This window comes from Mesocricetus auratus, unplaced genomic scaffold (genome assembly GCF_017639785.1).
Source record: "Mesocricetus auratus isolate SY011 unplaced genomic scaffold, BCM_Maur_2.0 Super-Scaffold_100021, whole genome shotgun sequence".
Taxonomy (NCBI): Eukaryota; Metazoa; Chordata; class Mammalia; order Rodentia; family Cricetidae; genus Mesocricetus; species Mesocricetus auratus.
This window is the reverse complement of record NW_024429202.1, coordinates 32,165,668-32,187,175: the sequence shown is the minus strand read 5'-3', so window position 1 is coordinate 32,187,175 and position 21,508 is coordinate 32,165,668. Positions and strand designations below refer to the sequence as shown.

At 42.5% G+C, this 21,508-nt stretch overlaps 1 protein-coding gene across 50 annotated transcripts in view; it reads right to left on the bottom strand.

Moving 5' to 3' along the window:
• Map4k4 (mitogen-activated protein kinase kinase kinase kinase 4) overlaps positions 1 to 21,508 on the bottom strand; it is a 140,135-nt gene that overhangs the window by 75,942 nt on the left and 42,685 nt on the right. For all 50 annotated transcript variants that reach the window (XM_021230279.2, XM_013117352.3, XM_013117351.3 and 47 more), the window contains exon 3: positions 4,566 to 4,622. In XM_021230279.2, the coding sequence (XP_021085938.1) occupies positions 4,566 to 4,622 (57 nt within the window). The remainder of the gene's footprint in view (positions 1 to 4,565; positions 4,623 to 21,508) is intronic.

The following is a 21,508-nucleotide window of genomic DNA, read 5'->3' as shown; positions in this document are numbered from 1 at the left end:
ATTCTATCACAGCAACAACCAAGATAGTGTCAATAACAGACAGAAACTATTTTTGCCAGTTCTCAAGTTAAAATGATTTATCCTACAACTTGAAACACATTCTATTCCTACATAAAAAAAATTGCATTCACTACTAATTTAGTCATTTTTAAATACTTCAATACATCAGGTGAAGTAGTGTATTATTATTATTATTATTATACCAGCTATTCAGAATACTGAGGCAGGACGCTTGCTAGAGCCCAAGAATTTGAGACCAACATGGGTAACATCGCAAGCTCTCACCTCAAAATATTGTCTGTCTGTCTCTGTCTGTCTGTCTGTCTGTCTCTGCCTCTCTCTGCCTCTCTCTGTCTCTCCCTCTCTCCCTCTCTCCCTCTCTGTCTGTCTGTCTGTCTGTCTGTCTGTCTCTCTCTCTCTCTCTCTCTCTCTCTCTCTCAAGCACCACATTAATACTTTAACTGATAGGCATGATTCTAGTAACTATTTTCAACAACAACACATAAACAAAATGTTACTGTCAAATCTAAGTGGTACATACTGTTCCCTCTTTCTGCAAGTATGATACTTGAAGTTGAGGCTAAAGATAAACCTTGTTCACTTTAGGAACCCCAAATTAACAACTTCTGATCTAGCTAATTCATCTTTAAATTAACACAACCTTAGAGGATGTTAACTGAAAGTAAATGGATAACCCACATCTACACACCTCTTATGTAAATACAAGTTTAATATTAAGACACAAAAAAATAAAATGAGACTGTCAAGAATTTAAACTACTAGGGCTGGGAATAAAAGCCCAATAGTAAATAAGCCCTGGAGAAGATAGCAAGTATTCCTCCAGACACCACAAACATGCAGGTGCATGTTTCACTGGTTTCCAATGACCTGCCTTAGTACTAAGGTATATAGCAGATGTGGTGTAACTGTCTAGCCTGCCCCAGTAGATTCAGAACTGAAATCCCAGTGAATTCTTTACCTCACACAATCAACTGCCTTTCTTGCTTCCTGTACACACTTCAGCTGTGAGGCTGTGCTATCTACAGCTTTGCGAGATATTATTTGTCACTGGGGAAAACTGAGTGAAAGGTGCATGGGACGTCTCTACACATTTTCCTGCAAATCCCTCTCAGTCTAAAAGTAATGTAAACAAAACAAAGACACACGCACTTTAATGATCTGCCATGCTAGTACTATGTAGTTTAAAAATTTTTGTAAGATGCTCTTTACACCCTACGCCAAACCAACCAGATGAAATATGTATGTTTCCTTCAGAAGAGTCCTTCTATACTCAATTCTGTTGAGGTTCCGAAGAAATACAAGTATGTATACATCTTGACAACAAAATGTCTCCCCTGAAGACTTAGTTTTCCTACATAGTCCCATGTCAAAGCACCCCAGAGCAGAACACGGATCCTTGGCTGCTTATGTCAAGGTTCTGCACTTAACCAAGTAAACTGGGTGAAGCAGCCCACATTTCCCCACTCACTGCAGCTGCACTGGAGCTAGATTCACTCAGGCTGCCAACAGGTGGTCTTCACACCCACACTAGTCTTCCCTTCTGAGCCTGCTAACAACCACTCGGTTTCTCATAACAAGTCACAGGGCAGTGATTCTTTTTACTCCTTAGGAACCAGCTTTTGCACCTTTTTGTCCCTGAGATGAAACAGAATGGAAACCAGACAGAAGCTTGCTCTCATCAAGAGAAAACTCTCCAATGACCCCTTCTGCTGGAGTTGCAAAATATCTCCCATGTGCCACTCAGGTCCCAGCCAGGCCTACAAGTTCACAGGCTAAGCCCAGAAACTTGATGTTCAGGGCAGGGAAGGGCATGTTTTCCATGCTGCAGCTAAACATGGTCTTCTATCCATAATCAAGGCTTACTCTAGATCCTTTCTGAGCCCCAGGCTATAGCAGAGGTCATTATAAGAAAATAACCTGTAAGAAAAATCACCGAGGAGCTAATATACTCAATGGTTGATTGAAGGCTGGTTCTTTTTAAGGCTCACCATCTGGTTTTCACTTTACTGGAACGCTTAAAGGAGCCCTGAAAATACTTGGGTCATGCACCTGTCCATTGTTGCCTTGTTTTTCAGACAAGAAAATACCTTTTGTATATATCAAGTGTACACTTAGTGTGTGTAGGTCAGTGGCACAGCACTTAGCCAGGATACACAAGGTCCTCATTAATACCCAGCATAGACGATAACAACAACAATAACACAAAAGCACCTAGCACATGTCTAAGTGTACATGTACTTTATAGTGTTCTCATAGATTCATGATTGAAAACGAAATATGCCAAAGTACACAGTGATTACGGCAAAAAGGTGGAAAGATGTCACTTTTCCTTGGAGTCTCTTATATATTACGGCTTTTCTCTGTGGTCATGTATTGCACATTTATCGGTCCTCCACTTGAAATCCATCTGAGGTGTGAAGGTGGTACACCAGAAGGTCACAGCAGCTATTCGTGAAGAACAGCACAAGCTGACAACACTGCGTCGAGAAAGAACCTAAATTTTGGATTCATAAATATCCAAAGCTTAAGGCTTACCTTTGTAGAATGTTTGTTTGTTTGTTTGTTTGTTGAGACTGGGTCTCTAAATGGCCCTTGCTGTCCAAGAACTTGCTATGTAAGCTGACCTCAAACCCATGGAGATCTGCCCACCTCTGCCTCCTGAGTACTGGGATTAAAGGGCGCACAACCATGCCTAGACTAAAGCCTACAATTAAAATGGAATCCAAAAGTCTAACAATAAACCAGTCAACAAGTAAGTTTATAAATATGCAAAACTCTTGGTGACACCATATCCCAACATAGCAGCAAGAGTCACAGAGGCAGGAATGGGGACTTCAGCAAGAAGATGCCACTGTCTGGCCCCATCTACCTATTTAAATTACAGTAAGCTAGAATGTGCTACTCTTTCATAATGTTTAGCTGAGCCAGGAAGGTGGGAGACGGAGGCACAGAGGCAGGCAGATCTCTGAGTTCGAGGCGAGCCTGGTCTACAGAGTGGGTTCCAGGACAACCAGGGATACAGAAACCCTGTCTTGAAAAGCATCTTGTTTTCTACTGGGCTATATGCCAAGGTAAGGTCCTACACACAACTGAACTGTCCATAGCACAATTTGGTATGCAACCTGTGGGAACACCAGACCTTGAGCAGAGACCCACTTCCCCTTCTGCCTGGGAGTAGGTAGCTGTAAGACAATGTTTAGTAAAAGCATGTTTACTAAAAACGATACAATAAGTTCCTGGAAAAGGCCTTCCCACGGAAACTGCCCTGACCTCGACCTTGTCCAAAGACTAACCGCACCTTCAAAACCCACACACATCCACCTCTGGTGTGAGGCAGAACCAGCCAGGGTAGAGGAGAGAGCAGAAGCTTCTCTGGTGGGAGCTTTTCTTAGGAGGTTTTCTTGAACCTTTTTGGAGCCTGTTTAAAGTTTTCTTTATATCGTTGAACGAGTCTCTGTGTTGTCAATCCCCGACACCCTCCGCACGTTCTCGGACACAGGCCGCGCAGCAGACGTGACAGCAACCAAATGCATTTTCCTCTTAAAAGTCTCTAGTTATCCTCTTAGACAAAGAAAAGAGGGTGGTCACCTTAATGCCACATCTTCAAATAATGTCTGTCACATTCAACAACTGTCCTGTGATCTATGTTGTCTTCTAATTCTAACTCACAAGTGTACACACTGAAGAGGTGCATGCTGTCTGAGAGTGGCAGAGGGCACCTCATCAGACTACTGATGGCACACTGGACACTGAACTGTGTGGCCATCACCATCCTCGGTAGACGCCAGACTGGGGTATGATGATTTGATGTAAAGACATCCCACACTCCTAAGATCGATGCTTAACTACTTCCAGAAGTCTGTAACTATGCTCAATCTGAGTCAACATTGAGTGCAGGAGTGCAGGAGATAGCACTGACTAAAATAACTTTTATTAAATAAGTATGCACTCTCAGATGCACATGTGTGAACTAACATTTTGTTTGGCTCAGTTCTCTTTTCCCATGTAGGCTGCACAGTAAATCCTCATTGACCATTTCAAGAACTATCTTTTACCACTAAATTTTGCCAACAATCTACTCAACATTCTAACAGATGTTTCTTTTACAACCTCTGGGAACTTGACAAAATATTTTCTTCTCCCATTTGGGGGGGGGGTAGGGGGACGGGGATGGCACAGGTGTGGACTAATACCTTAAGGGAAAAATTTCCCTTCAATCTCTATTCATGTGATCTCCATGATCCCTCCTCCAATCTTGCCTATTAGTGAAGATGTTTCCAACTACAGTCCATTTTGTGGCCAACAATGGCATCACTCAAATGGAGGGGAGGTATTTGGGGATGGTTGTTATTACTGACTTAGCTATTGGGTACCATCTACAACAACTCAAGTGGGTCGACTGGCCTGCCAATGGACCCTGAGCCCCAAATGCCACAGGAGAGCCCAAGTGATCACAATCTCCAAACATGGAAAGGCTCTAGTACTAGGGCAGGAGTAACTTTAAAGTCACAATGGCTTCATAAACATGTGTGATCCAACCTTACCTCGGTGACATCCATAACCTTGATGGCCGCCAGCTGACCTGTTTTAACATGTCGACCCTGAAGAAACAGAAAGGAAAGACTGGTTAATACCAACATTCTGGACAGTCATCTAAATGGAATGGCTAAAGTTTGTCACACAGCATCTCTCCCCCATGGCTTTTTTTCTTTTTAAAAACTAATAGGAGAAGATCAAATGAATTTAGATACAATACCAAGACAGTCATCCAAACGGAATGGCTAAAGTTTCTCACACAGCATCTCTTCCCCATGGCTTTCTCTCTCTCTCTCTTTTTTTTTTTAATTAATAAGAGAAGATCAAATGAATTTAGATAAAATATCCACAGTCATCCAAACAAAATGGCTAAAGTTTCTCACACAGCATCTCTTCCCCATGCGTTTTTTTTTTAACTAATGAGAAGATCAAATGAACTTAGATAAAATATCAAACGTAAGGACAACTCTGATTTATTCATAGAATTTATACAGGACCTCAAGTTACAACAAGGACAAAGCAGTCTCTGAAAATGGCACTATCTGACAACTGTAATTAAATAACAACTAGTATGCTCGGCAACAAGTTTTAGACTGGTGTACCTTGGGCTCCGTGAAGGATAGGACACAGTAGTGGTATACCTCAGAGCATTGGGAAATACAATAATCAAGATGCAAAAAAACAATATGGGACACTTAGGTAGTGATCAAATATAACCCCAGAATGATTCTGTCCCCTCCATCAGTGACAGCATCAAGCATCTCCCATGACTATGACAGCGCAATGACAAAGCCCAATTATGCTTTTCCTGAATCCAAGAAGGAAGAGTACACCTGAGCCACAGTGTAGCCTTACCCTCTGTCATGGGCCATGTAAAGGGTCCAACAATCTTCTCCCACACAGCCCTTTAGTCTTTCAGCCCTTCTACAGTGATTGGAAGGTCATTTCCAAATCACTACAACATATTTCTATGGCTAGAAGTCAGATGATGGGAGAAAACACTAGGAGTTGTTCAGGTTTTCCTTCTTTTTCAGAAGTATGCTATGCTGGACTGTAGGGACTCTAGATCTAGAAAACCCACGAGTCTGTCAAAATGCTCTCCAAGGCTTACACTGTGTCATCTTTCTTTATTCCAAATAAATAAGCTAAGAATACATTTCATGACAGTCTGCCTGGCTCACAGTAACCAGAATTATCCTCAGCAGAGAAACCTCATAGCTTTTGATTCATTTTTTGCTGCCCCACCACCACCTAGGAAAATGAATGTTTCTTTTTAAGGGGGGAAAAAATCCAAACTAGGCTTGGCAGAGATACAAGCTAAGGAAAATGACCTATTTTTCAACTCTCCTTTGTGTTTCTGACCAAGTCAAAAATCACTACTTTGCACTTGCAAATATGCAACATATAACACGTTCCAAGAAAAATCACACCTGTAGGGCTTTAAGATTCGGGATACTGTTTGTCCCTGTCCCACAGAAAAGGCAGAGAGAAGAGCATTAAGAAAGCTTTGAAATCGCAGTGGAGAGATGGGATTGGTTCTGTTTTCCTAGACCACCTTCTAGTATCAAGTACTGGTTAACTGACGCATACTGCACAGTCTTTACCTAGACCACTTATACCTCCTTAAAATATCTGATGATTCACCACGCCCACTGACAGGCAAAGTCTCATGGTCTCTTTCACATAACAGGAAACCTGACAGATATATGAATGAATGAATGAATGAATCAATCAATCAATCAATCAATCAATCAATCCAAGTTAAAGGCAGAGTTTAGGACTCTAAGCCTCAGGGATGGTTCCAACACTGGCTTATGCTACCTCCTCCATCAAGAAGTTTGTTTGATCAGCTGAGTTTTGTGTTTGAGACAGACCCGGGTGAATCTCAAATTCCTGATCCTCCTGCCTCAGCCTGTCAAATTCTAGGCTTAAGCATGCCCTGCTCCATCCATCTCAACTGCTGACAACTCTTGCTGCTAGTGTGCACTGTAACTTTGTTTCTGCCCACAGTGCTCTGGTTAAAGCTTGCCCTTCTTTAAAACTCCTGTGTTGATCAGTGCCCTTTGACCTAAAATAGGTGCAACAGCACAGGTTTTATTTACTTTATGAAACTATAAAAGTAGATGCTTAATGGAAAAGTAAATGTTTTCTACCCTCAACAGCAAAGACAAGTGCCAGGTCATGTAACCTCAGCTCCAGCAAACATGAACTCATGGCATCATCGTGTAGTCCTCTAAGACTACACCTGCCCAGCCCCACTCTGGGGACACTTGGCAAACAGGCATCTCCTGTGCAAACTCACATATTCCTCACAGAACATCACACAAGCATCAATTTATAAAATAGAGAAACTCAACTTTAGAGGCGATTACATTGAGCAGCTCAAGTTTTCAAAGACCAACTACCCCTACCAGGAATGCACTTTAAGACAGACACATCCCATCTAATCAAATTAAACAGACATGTCAAGTATATTATTCTACAAATATTGATACTACTTTATAATCAAATATAGCAACCCAATAACTAACAATAAACATGTACTGCCGATCTCTGGCCTGGGCCCCTTATGACAAAGAACATCCTTAGTGAACATAAAGGTGTATGAGGGCAAATTCAGAGCTCATGGATCTCTGAAATGTGTAATGGGCTTTTGTTTACTCCCATAGCTATTTCATTACCATTTTCTTCCAATAAATATTGGAAATCACAATGCTTCCCCAAGCAAGTCCACCAAGTTTAATCCAAAACTGCTTAATGACATGGGGGAGGGAGGAGGAGGAGGAGGAGGAGGAGGAGGAGGAGGAGGAGGAGGAGGAGGAGGAGGAGGAGGAGGAGGAGGAGGAGGAGGAGGAGGAGGAAGAAGAAGAAGAAGAAGAAGAAGAAGAAGAAGAAGAAGAAGAAGAAGAAGAAGAAGAAGAAGAAGAAGAAGAAGAAGAAACACTGTATTTACCCTGTAGGAGAAGCACTGTTTGTACTCTATAATAGAATTGCATTACAGTGAGAAACCAGCTGTTCTCTTTTGCTGGGAAGGACAAAAGGGTAGTTTTTAGGGAGCAATAATAACCTGAAGACAATCAATCAAAGATCAGGACAGGGGTTCCCTCAGAATTGGATATGTCTTTTCTATATCCCAGAGCAAACATACAGGTGACCAAAAGTAAAATGAAGAACACACGACTCACCTAGGATGAAAAGCACTGTTACAAAACCACGCAAACTCTCTGCAGACAAACAGACAGTGGCATACATTGTACCCAGCCAAGACAGCAGTCCTCTCAATAGCTTAGGAAGAGATCTCATCATGGTGTAAAAAGGGAAGCAGGTCCGGCTGCATCTCATTCCCACTCAACTATAAGCTTTCTTTCAGAAACCTTTGTTCTGAAAGACATTTTAGTGATGTTTTATTGGTTTGGGAAAGTTAATTTGGATTTAAGATGTTCACTGGGGGTTGGCAGAAGACTCTGTGTGTAAAAGCACTTTGAGTACAAGCATGAAGACCTTAGTTTGAAGGCCCAGTACTCACTCACATAACACTGCATGGAGTGTGTCTACAATCCTAGTGTTCCTATGACAATAGGAAGGCAGTGCCAGGAAAAGTCATGGAAGTCCATGGGCCAGCTAGCCTGATTCATGCAGCAGCAGTCAGCAAGAGATCCTGTGTCTCAAGGTAAAAGGCAAGGACCCAACACCCAAGGTAACCCTCTGACCTCCAGACAAACGCACACCTGAGGGTGAGCATGCACACACACATAGAAATATTTTTTCAAGTAGAGGAAAGTGTGAACACAGTCCCCCACTACCACATGAGTACTAAAGAGAGCAAGACAAGATCAATGGCTTCCTAAAGCAGTGTCTGAAGGCTTCTTGTGCACCCTAGGGTTTGAGGATCACCTCTGAGGAATACTGGAAGTGGGAGAAATAGTCTTCTCCAGGGAAGAGCATACCAACTGGTTATCTAGTACCAAATGGTTGGCCCTGAAAACACACAAGTAACATTAGATGGACTTAACAGATAATGTTTAGATATAGACACACACACACACACACACACACACGTATGTGTGTATTAACAGTTAGTGGGGGGGAAAAAAGACCATAAATTTGAAAGGAATATATGGGAGGGTTTGGAGGGAGGAAAGGGGAGGGGGAAATGTAAATATAATCTCAAAAGTCTGTTTTAAAGTTTAAAAACAAATGACCATTTCAGAAGGCCAGTCTGAGATTCTCCCATCCCTTACATGCAGTTCATATGAGAAAGGAAAGTCAAATAGCCATGCCAACACAGTCTAGACCAACACATCACAGCAGCATGTCATCTAGATCAACAAGAGGTCAGTTTGAAAATTCCAAGGCCCTCCCTGCTCCGAGCTTGCGTTCTAAAGCATATATGGAATCTCCATGGCTCTGTGCTAAGCAGAGTAAGTTCAGCACTGGGCAGAGTGATGACCACTTCATCCACCCATCCATCCCAGAGGCAGAGAGAAACCAGGTTAACTGGTTCCGCACTAAAAGCCTCAAAACCACTTGAGTAGACTTAACGGGAAGTGTCTAAAAAAATAAGTAAATAAAATAACAGCAGGGAAATGGTACATGACTGTCAGACCGCACTGTGAGTCATCTAAGGAAGCATATCACTAGCTTAGGATGGTAGAGAGCACTTGAGCAAACAGATGTTCTAAACACCTCCCTGCAGGACAGCAGGGATAGGGAAGCAGGAGCACACTGGCCCATGTGCAGGCCTCATCACTGGCCTCCAATATGTGGCAAACAACAGGCAGGCTCACACCTTAGCATATCTCATCCTATAGCTCCTACTTCTTATTACAACTAGCATTCCTTGTTGCTTCTCCACTGCCAGGAACAGTGTTTCAAGTGAGCAGGTAGACAGAAGATACACTAGAGTATCATGAGATCAGCCAGAACTTGTGCTTTAATAAAAACAAAACAAAAACAGAACATTCTCAAGAGTTTAAGATTTAAAACCCCAATATCAAATCATACCTTCCTTAGGTAAAAGCACCTCATCTAAAACAACACTAAAGAAAATGTGCAGACTGATGGTAACGGTGAAAAAGCAAAGATAGGCAACATGATGACTGCCCTATGCCACGCCCCTCACAGTAGGGTTAGTAAAGAACAAAAGTTAAATGCAGTATGTACCACATTTTCTTTGAGGGATAAATCTGGGTGAGAAACTTTCTAAGCCTTGAACTCCTGAGTGCCATAAAAACGCTTTTCCTAATTGCTCAGGGAAATTACTATGAACACCAAGTACTACCCAGTCCTTGCAATCACTTTAGGGAATTATTACACCCAGCAGTACAAAGAGCCCAGTCATCTGGACTCTACATATTTATTCTGTCATATAGAAACTGTCTCAAAACTCAGCTTCTTAAATTGTGGGTTCAGACCCCATGAAGAGAACATAATTAAATATGCAGTCATAAAAAATTCGCAACTGTAAAAAGTTCTGAACATGCAAAGACAAAAATTAATTAAAAACTCAAATACTTGACTCTGGGTGTTTCTGGTCTCATGAGGATTCCCTGCAGCCTGGGCTCTGGACACACACAGCATGAGTACTCTGTACAGAGTGTGCCAGGTGCCATCCAACACCAAGGAACACTGCCTAAGTCACCCAGCTCAGAGTCAAGATTGCTGCCTATGGTGAGCTGCAGTGTTTCACTGCTTGAATAGAAACCTAACAGTTCTATACAGAAAAGACTTAATATTTTTCTGCTGTCATTCCTCAGCATTTAAGTATCAAATTAGTGTGTGTCTGGATTGTTTTGTGAGAAAGCTTGTTTTAGGGGTTAGAACAATGGGAATTTCTGACCGCAGTCAGCTATGATCACATGTGTCATACTAGTACAACCACCATTCCCTTCATTCACTTGAAAAAGTCTCTATTCTTTACTATATGCAAACATATATAAAGTTATTCTTTGTATTTATCCACTAGGAAATATTCACACTAAGTAACTAGTCAATCTATTCATACTAAACCTCAAGTTCATATTCTGTCCTGATGCATGAGGAATGACTACTAGGGCCAGAAGTGAGGGTGCAAGCCATTAATTCCAGCACTCATGAGATAAGAGGCGGCTTGGTTGATAGTGACTTCCACCTCTACATAGTGAATCTCAAAAAAGAACAAATAATGGGGGTTCAGGAGATAGGAAATGGCACAATGGGTAATGAGTTCGGATCCCCAGCACCCATGTTAAAAGCTGGCCATCACAGCACCACAGTATGCATGCTAGTACTGACAGCAGAGACAAGATGATCTAAGGGCTCACTGCCCAGCCAGTCTAGCCAATCAGTGAGCTCCTGGATCAGTGAGACTCTGTTGTCAAAACTAAATAAATAAGGTGGAGATAGGTGAGTTGAGGAAGGCACCTAATATTGACCTCTGGCCTCCATGAGCACACACACAGGTACCATCTACTACCATCCACCCATGAATTTTAATAAAAACAGATGGTACCCATCTGTCCAGAATAAAAGACCAAACAGAACTGTAGCATTTCTCCTCACACAAAAAGTTTCCATACATTTCTCCCTTGTGACTTCATAGCAAACTTCACTGGGTGAAGTTACATCCACAACATCACTGTGACGCCTAAGTTCAAATATCACTAAGGCACTTAGGGTAAACGGTTCTCACTGGCTTAGGGATAAGCATCAGCATTTCAGACACTACCAAAAGACAAAAAATCATGTGATAAAAAGATTCTGGTTCCATTCTGGGCTGCTGACCTGCCCATGGATTTCTACTTACCAGTAACGGAACCTTCATTAATTGAAGGTCTGCAAACTGTTGCTTCTCTAAAAAGCACTGCTCCTGAGCCTAGACATAGGTACACTGCTTATAGAGTCAAACTATGAGGACTCCAGTGAATCAAAGAAAGAAAAGGAGAAAAAGACCATTTTAAAAATAAATTAATGAATGGACACACCACTGTGTTATTATTTATATGTGGTTCCGTGGGCTATGAAGTCATAGACTCTGCTGCTGAGTAACAGTAGCAAAAGTTCATTAGCACCTATATTAAAAGACGCATGCTAGCTTATTATGACTACACGTCTCCCATTTCATATTACCCTGGCACCATATTAAGATGCTTCCTGAAGGTTCCTGAAACCAGAAATCACTCTCTAAACATCAATAGTGAGGTCTTCTCCCTGGCAATTCATTGACTAAATTGAACATCACATTTCCTGAAGCTTATCTGTTCTGAGAGTGAGTAGTGATGTGATAGTTACATTTTGCCATTTTTGCTGACTATTACAAAAATCAGGGAGTTACATAATTTTAATAGTATATGTTCAGGGTACAAAGCAGTAAGTTTTGTAACACTTTTACTCAAATATATCATGAACTTTGGGCATATTCCCTCCCTATTACCATCTCCTGCCTTCCTTTCTTTCTCCCACTAATTTTCTTCTTCCAAAACAATCACCATTTTAAAATCCTTATTAAACTTGATGTCTTAGGCAAGGCCCAGGGGATCCCCATCTAAATGTGAGCTGAGAACTGCATCTGGGTGCTGCCCCCCTTAAGCTAGCAGCGCCTCTTAGTACCCTCCTGGCCTTTATCACCAAGAGTCCTAAAATACTTGCAAGACACAGGACAGACAGGTCCTGAACCACTTCAGTATGTAACACCAAATCCCAAATTCTCAATACAGAAAAAGTTGTAAGATCCCCAAAACACTATCACACATTGCAGTAAGTTGGATATCATAACACAGCTAGTAAGATGTACGGCTGTCTTCTGCATGCATGGAACAGACAGGTGCTGAACTCACAAGAAGGAATAAGGGAAGCAGGCACCATGAGGCACCAATAGGAGACATCTGAAGCCCAGAATCCTTTCCTGCTCTCACTTTTTTGACCACACTAAGCTACCATGCAAACAGGACCCAGAGCAAAACTAGAAAAACACCAGACACGGGCAAACTGTAGGTACATATGGTTGCTTTTGTTGTCTAAGGTACTGGGGAGAAGGGAGAAAAAGATGGTAAATCAATTATTGGACTCTAAATTCTCACCCCCAATGCCAGTCCAGGCCTGCACACAGCAGGGAATCAGCAAATAATAAAGAATAGACACCCAGGCAGTGGTCTGTAAACAAACCTTGGTATGTACAATCGCAACAGGAACCAGACCCCTCGAACCCCTCAGATGACCTGTCCTTGTAGGTTCAGGCAATTCGATGTAAGCAGTACCTCCTTCAACAGACCATCTAGGGATGAGCCCACTGAGATACAACTTCTTCACAGGAAACACAGTCAAATGAAGGCAGAAAACGGAGGGAGGGCGGGCGAGCAGGAGGACTGCAGGTAGGCAGTCATGAATTAACTATCTGCCTTTGCAGTAGATAGGACATCGCCTCTCAAGAGCCAGATACCCCTGTTGTTCCTTATCAGCCAGGTGTTCCATGACCTCATCCTCATACACTGTATACTGTAGTCCTACAAAGCCACTGTACAACAATACACTGGAAACTTCAGGAATTTATATTGATAGGGGAATATAAAACCTACAGGTGAATGGTTACAACCTTAATCCAACCTTTAAAAAATAAGAACTATATACATTAGGAGGGAGAAGGGGGACCAGGAAACCCTATTCACCATTAAATCTATATACCAACAAAACTGTGATCAAACACAAGAACCAGATACCTAGTTGGAAAGGTCCAGAGCTTGCCTCTGGAGAAGACCTGTGGGGCTGTATGTATATGACTCCTGAGGTCCTCCAAGAGCTCTAAGAGGAGTACTTCCTAGAGAAAGCACAGCTCTCTTAAGACTCAGAAATCAAAGGAAGAACACATGGAGGAAGGCTTTAGGGTAATAGATCAGTTCTAACTATAGATTCAACAACCCATACATGTGTTAAAAGCCCTATTAAGACTTGCATACACAAAGAAAACTAGAGCCACTTTTACTTGACAGTTTTTTAAGTAGTTGACCTGAAGCAGCAATAACTCAAAACCCAGTGCCTCAGCCCTTGGTTCTCTTCCTGTTTTTTCAGAGAGGGCTCCTCAAGACAGACACATCCGCTCAGTGAGGGCCCATCAACACAGACACATCCGCTCAGTGAGGGCCCTCGAGACAGACAGACACACACATCCACTCAGAGACTGTTTCTTGGCATCATCTCCTTTGCTCACCCTTGCCTTCCCTTTTCCTATTCGTTTTACATGGTCACTCAAGAAATTCAAAACAAAGAGTTCCTGGTGATCTGGAATATCCAGATGGGAAAATATCAAAACCAATACAGGTAGAGCTCAGCTCCTACTGCAGTGCTAGACTCTTTAGTGCACCAAAAACATGAAACGGGGTGGCCACACAACACTGTAAACACTGCATGAACATCTACACTTCTCTGAAGACGCGATGCAAATGAATCAAATTTACCCATCAGACAAGACAAAGCTCAAGAGTCACGTAAGCCAGTGAGCAGCCTAGGCTCACACCACCAGCCTCCCCTCACTGGACACCTATACCTCAAAGCAACGCTAGGGACTAATGTCTGCTGCGACTTTTCTTCCTCTTTCTCTTCCAATGGAAACATGTGCTATCCAGGTTTTTGGAAACTAAGTCACAACTGGCCTCACTTAAAAAGAACAAAGTTTGTGTGAAAACAAGTTATTTTAATAGTTCTGTTCTATTTAATTGGTAGGTACGTTTCTAATTTTTGCAAAATTCACTAACTTTCACCCTACGGTCATAAGCCAAGTTTAAAATGACTGTAAGTCTGGGGAGACATTTGCCCTTTTGGTGAGTCTCGGGCCCTCATCTGGGGGCATGCCTGACCATTTTATTGGTCAATGTCCTTTCAATGCACACTGAGCCAAGACTTCTGAAGCCTAAAGAAACAATCTCAGGGTAAAGACAGTGGGGTCTGCTGGAGGCCTCGCCCAGCCATGCCACACTATGCTTAGAGAACTAAGCTCTGGGAAGAACCCTACTGACCTCACCTGGGTCACTCAGTACCAGCAGCAGTGATATTTTGACTATCTATCACAAGTAAACTTCCACTTCACTCTTCATTTCTGCCTCTAAGGAAGCGCAAGTGTGCAGTTGACTGGAGTCTTCCTTTTATAGCTCCTCCCACTTTCAAGTGGCAGACTTCAATTCCTCATGGGAATGAGAGATAATTAGGGGGAAAGCAGCATTGTGAACTACATATGCAATCTACATTCAACTGGATCCTGGTCACAATTTCACACCACCTGGTAACAGTTGTCTGCCCAGCGTAAGTGCCTATTATAACCATTTTAGCTCCTTTAACTAACTGCCACAGAGACAACAGTCCAAGAAGACAAAGGAAAATACTGAGTCCTACCTCTTCTTAAGAAACAAGGCCAGGAGGAAGGTAAGCTGTTGCCAATCACATTGTTTGCATTGCCACAATTTTACACTGTAATGCTTTTACTCCGTAAAAAGGAGCCAGGTGTGGCGGTGCATGTCTGTAATGGTCTCAGCACTTAGGAGAGTGTGCTAAATACAGGGATCCCCAGGCCCACCTTCTCTTACACATGGAAATGCTGTCTCAAAATATGTGTGAGTGAGTGTATGTATGAGAAACATTATATTAAACTATTACTATGATTATGATTGCGGCAGTAATGTAGTTCAACAGCTTACATAATTGTACCAATAAGGGCACCTCAAGGGAAAGTACACAAGTAACCATCATGAAAAAAATTAAGAAAATCTGTTTCAATCAGTTTTTCAAAAAAAGTTCAGAAATAACTTTATATGCAACTGTACCATTTATAGTAAGCAACCACACTCAAAAGGCGGTGTTAACTGTGGGAGAGGGCAGGAAGGAAAAGAACGGCAGGTCTGAGTACAAGCAGCAGTGTGTGTTACAGCTCACTCTAACCCAGTTATTATCAAGCCAGACTATCACAGCAACTATTAAAGCAAATTTCGTACCTAGCACCTCCTTCAGCCCCAGTCAGGGAGGAGGCCAGCACGTAGAAAACACTCTCAGCACCAAAAGCTGACCTGGAGAAAGCAGACGCAGATGCCCCCCACCAAAGGTAAGAAAGACACTGGCCCACACTGAAAAAGTACTAAACTCTAAGAATTCAGCATGAAGCCATTCTGGAGGATAACACAACCAAAGCCAGAGGCACCAAAGCAAGCCGCTGTGCTTAGAAAAAAAGCCAGTGCTCCTTCTGAAACGAAATGCAAGCTAGAGGCTGGGAAAACCACACGGAGACAGGAGGTGAAAACTTTATAATCTTGAGGGGTGGGGGTAAGAACCAGGTTAAATTATAGCCTTTCTACGCAGTTTGTGAGAAGGAGTCTAAACATTTCTCACTAGAGCAGACCGTGTGCCCCTGCTCCCTTCTTTTGTCAATATAGCTCCACTGGGAAGGAGCTGCCTGGTCCATGCAAGCAGAGTTTAAAAACACTATTCCATAGTACAGGAAAATAAAGGGACGTGAAGACAAAGATGCCAAAACTGGATACAAATTAGGAAAATACCACCAATGCTCAACTTTTAAAGGAAACTCTGAAAAGGGGGAAAGAAAACCCTCAGTTCTGAGAAGGCTCTAAATCTGAAAACAGCTGGAAATAAGAGGCTTAAGGTTTATTTCCTCCCAAACTACCTAATCAATTCCACTTGTGTATATTTATTCTACGGGGAAGACACTGCAGAGACCAAGGCCATGACTGAGAGCCGGGCGCTGCTCCAGGCCTCCAGAACCTTTCTCACATCCAACGTTCAGACTCTTACGTTCATGCTTCTCTTAAGGCAGACATAAACTCCTTGGCTAACTGCCAACTGCTAAAGCAGCACCATTCTTCACGCTAAGTCTACATGACCACCCTCTCCCCTGTCCAGCTTCGCCTATCACTCAGAAAGAGGTCAAAATCAGGCAAATCTATTTTCCATGTCAAAGATTCTGGCAGCACTAAAGACTGGGAGGCTACTTTAGTTCAATTTACTGGCCAGGGGAGAAATGTTGCCCAGAAACAGTCAAAAGGGGACCATGGGGCCACAGAAAGTGGTATGACAGAAGCAGTCTGTGACACTGCTCCAGAACCAAGAGAGACAGCAAGAGCTTCCCATGCCCTGGACCACAGCATAAACTCTGACATTGGCACCAGCTTGTTTGTTTTTGCTTTGTTTAGGCTTTTAAAACTAAGTTAAAGGTAACATGACAAGAAATTCCATTAAAGGAATGAACTCATTCCTTTAAATACAATCTGTAAAGTAACTGTTTCAGAAGTGAAAATGCCATTTTGTCTATTTTAAATTGTTAAAACACATAAGAGTAAAAGTAATGGCTTTATATGTGATGACTGTCTAATTGTTTAATACATAGATTACACACCTGCTAAAAGTAGCATTGCTGATCTATTCCTCCTAGTATAAGACAGGTTACCGCAATGAACTACTTCAAAACAAGAGACATGAAGACAACCCTTTCCAAAATCCAAAAAGAACATTACATGGCAGCTTTCAAATACCACTATCACAGCTAAGAACAATGATGATCCCGATATCACCCACTAAGTAGTCTACACTCACGCCCTATACTTTGAATTGTTTCTAAACAGTCTTTCTCACTTATTCTTTTGACTGTGTCACTGTGAATGTGAAATCTCTTTCTCCCCACACATACACCCACAAGGTGTGCTGAACCTTTGGTCCCCAGCTGGTGGGGGATTGCCAGAACCTATTCCTGTGTGCACTTGGGGATTAACAGCACTCCAGCATTGGCATCGGATTTCTGTGAAACCTCACTGAGCTCACTCAGCCTTGGGCTGGCACACTGTTTTGTTAGATTATAATGTAAATGCATCCATAGAGTTCTTTTTAGGTTAGGGTGGATTTCCAACTCTTCCACAGATGCATTCACACCAGAATTCTATGTAATTCCTACTCTTGTTTCCTATAGAAATCTTGCATTTTCCAGTCCATTCCGGGGTGTCTGAATGTTATCAGTTTAAAAACTCTATACAAGTTTGCTTCAGCCAACTCCTCTGGCTGGAAAACACAAGAGTACTTGTGCACATTCTGGATACAAGTTTGATTCTTCTGTATCCACAACAAATTAACTGGGTGAAAATTTTACTTTGCAAGTCCCACCAATTTAACCACCAAAAACCCTGGAAAAACTATGTCCAACAAGGCATAAAAGGATCCAAGGGTTCATACATATTATCAAAAGTCACCTGATTTAGCTGTGATTTGTAAAGGCATACCTGAACAAATGGGTTGGGCTTTTACTCTTTTCAAAATGGTTCTACCATGAACCAACTCCAATCCCACCTAGAGCAGCAGCTCTGAGAACGGGGCCTCATCCATTTGCTGAAGTGGGAGGTAAGGATATGTGCAAAGAAGTTATGCCTCTCCTATCCTTACTGGATTCTTCTCTGGGTCAATATGGCTAAGTGAATTTAGGCTCCCAGGCATCTAGTCTCAATCCAAAGTAGGTGTCTAAGAATGCTATTTGAATGTTCTGTCTCTATTCTGCTCTGACCTCTCTTCCTAACATAACAGCTACCTATCAAATGACAGTCACATGTCACCTATCCATATGCGGTAGCCACTAAAACTCATCACCATACATATTCAGTCACTACCCATCAAAAGCAACTGCTGAGAACCAGCATAAAAGAAACCACTGCGTCCCAGAATCCTTTCCTCTCCTCCTCCTTCCAACTCCACAGAAGGAGGCCCAAGAGGAAGAAATTTGTATTAAGCCCGAGAACCTCTCAGCCCTCTGCTAGCCCCAGTGAGACAACAGTACAGCTTTGTGTACCACATGCTTGGGGGGTTTCTCCACAGCAATTTAGAATGAGGAAATTCTGTTTATTGCCAGACTTTTGTTAAAGGGCTCCCATTTAGATGGCTGTGCCCTTAATAATCTCCCCCTGTGCCACTTCAGCTGTTTTACCTCTACAAGAGCTGACAACTCAGCAGATGGTATCAAAAGTACTTCTGTACTCAGAGTTGAATGGGAGTACCGAGGGCCTGGGCCAGACAGAGATTCTATTCAGAAGCGCCTCCTTTGAAAACTCCTCTGGTGTTCTAAATTCTAAGCATTCAAGTCAATGCAAGGGAGGAAAACCCTCACTGCCCAGAGGGCAAGAAAAGGGAGGGGACACCACCAAATGTGCTACCTGTGCCAGCCATGGACAACTTGCCAAGTTGAAGCCAGGGTAGATGTGACACCATATCTCATATTCTGGATGAAGATTTCTCCTAGATTCTTAAGATGAAGCACCTCTAAATGACGAACACCCAAGTCCTGATGTTAAAGCCATCACGGGGATCATAGCATCACCATTTACAGCATGTCTGTTAAAAGTTCACTTCCCAGCGCACGCCTTTAATCCCAGCAAAGGCAGAGGCAAGCAGATCTCTGTGAATTCGAGACAAGCGCTAGTTCCAGGTCAGCCTCCAAAGTCCCAGAGAAACACTGTCTCGAAAAACCATAAAATAAAATAGAATTCTTTTAAAAAGTTCACTTCCCATCACGTACTTTCTAACCCTGAAAATGACTTTGTTTGGCAGGGGCTCCTGGTTCTGCTTTTCCAGCCAAAAACAAACAAACTAAAAGAGGCTAGGTTGCCCAGTCTCCACAGACCTGTTGAAGCACAGTCAAGGGAGTTCACCAAGGTAGACTCTCACCCCAGAGCTCGCCTTTTTCCAGCTGATCTGGCTGCCCTAACCCAGACCCATGCTGCATGAACTCGATGTAGACGGCAGATGTGGCACCACAATAATGCCAGACGCGCAAACATGACTACTCAAGCAATGTCTCACACATGTCACTGTAAAAAGCCAAGCCATCACCGTTGCACAATCATAAAAGAAACAAATCCTAAAATCTTCATTAACATAATCCTAAAAATGAAGTGTTATCAAAACCAAAGAAAAGCAGTACTACTCCAGTCGAATATCTGATGTTTATAGTGTATTTGCAAAGCACAAATGCTGCTTAAAAATCTGTTACTGCCTGAATACTTTGCTTCCAGAAGACTTAGCAATTCCAAAGATAAAACCAATTGGTTTTTGAGTCTTGCATGAATAGGAGATACATATAACTCCAGTCAACACTCAGAGAAAAGGTAGAAAGATCAAAAGTTCAACACCAGACTCAGCTACACTGTGAGCTTGAGGCCAGCCTATGTCTAACACAAAACAAAGGATTCTTTTGATTCATCTAGTTAAAGGGCACGAGGATTTCAGCTGGATTTTTCTAATCATGCTTTATCTCCCTATTACTTGACTGCATTATTTACCCATTTAATATGTTGTTGTTTCATTATGTCTGAGAGTCAGCAAAAGGTCCTACATAGTATGAAAACATGGAAACAAAACACAGGGAGGGAGGGGAGGGGAGGGGAGGGAGGGGGAGGGGAGGGAGGGGAGGGGAGGGGAGGTGTTAAAACACTTGGTTACATGGTCTCTTTCTCCCTCCCTCTCTGTCCTCTTAGGAATCCACAAACTTGAAGGAAATACCAAAGAGGTGATATTACGTAAGATGTCTTAAAAAAAGAAATAGCTAAAGAGCTCTTTCTAGGAGAAAAGTGTCCAAGGAAACCAAAAGCAGCAAACTTTGTTCACAGGAAGATGTTTATTATGGTTTAATGAGCCTTTTCAATCTACTGACACTGAAGTTAAGAATTCTAAATAAAATAGCAACTCTTTTTTATAGCAGGGAATGCCTGAAGGAGACTGATTGCTGTTTAACTTGAGAGCAAGTTGACGAGATGTGTGGCTATTTCTAAAGTCTCTATTCCTGACACTGGCTGAATTTCTTAAGCCTCTCTCCCTTTCTTCTGACCAACTGCTTCCTCATAAGAGGAAAAGCACATAAAGCAAAGCTATAGGAACTCAGGACTAAGACACCCAGGAAAAAGTGGGTAGCCAGCCTGAAACCTGGGGGAGCTTTATATACCCTAGCAGAGCAGACTACAGTGACATGGTGTCTGTCCTAAGACCCTCTATGCCATCCCTTTTCCAAAAAGGGTGTAAGACTGCATTTTCACTGCAACTACAACACACAAAATCTCTCTGATTTCCCATCTTCCAGGACAATGAGCTCTATGATTAAATTCACTGTTATATGACTGTCTTAGTTAGGGTTTCTTCTGCTGTGAAGAGACACCATGACCACAGCAACTCTTATAAAGGAAAACATTTAATTAGGGGCTGGCTTATAGTCCAGAGTTTTAGTCCATTATTGGTCGTCATGGAAAGAAACACAGCTGTACTGGCCGGTTTTGTGTGTCAACTTGACACAAGCTAGAGTCATCAGAGAGTAAGAAGCCTCAGTTGAGGAAATGCCTCAATGAGATCACCAATTGATCAATTAGTGATCAGTGTGGGAGGGACCAGCCCATGCTGGGTGGGGCCATCCCTGGGCTGCTGCTGGTCCTGGGTTCTATAAGAAAGCAGGTTGAGCAAGCCAGGTAAATAAAGTCAGTAATCAGCACCCCTCCATGGCCTCTGCATCATCTCCTGCCTCCAAGATCCTGTCCTGACTCCTTCGGTGGAAAACAGTACTGTGTAAGCACAAGCTAAATAAACCTTTTCCTCCCCAACTTACTTTTTGGTCATGGTATTTTGTCTCAGCGATAGAAACCTTAGCTAAGACAATGGCGGAATGCAAACAGACATGTGCTGGAGAGGGGCTGAGAGTTCTACATCTGAATCCTCAGGCAGCAGGAAGGAACAGTGGCCCACTGGGCCTAGATTGGACATTAGAGACCTCAAAGCCCATCCCACCTGGTGACACTCTCCCTCCAACTGTGCGACTCCCTGTGAGTCTCTGGGTGTTCATTTGATTTACTGAATAAAAATTCAGAAATATGCTATAGATTTATTTCACTTACTAAAGTATCTTGTAGGATGGTGTTTTCCATTTTTATAGAGGGACAGACACAGAAACAGTTTACATACA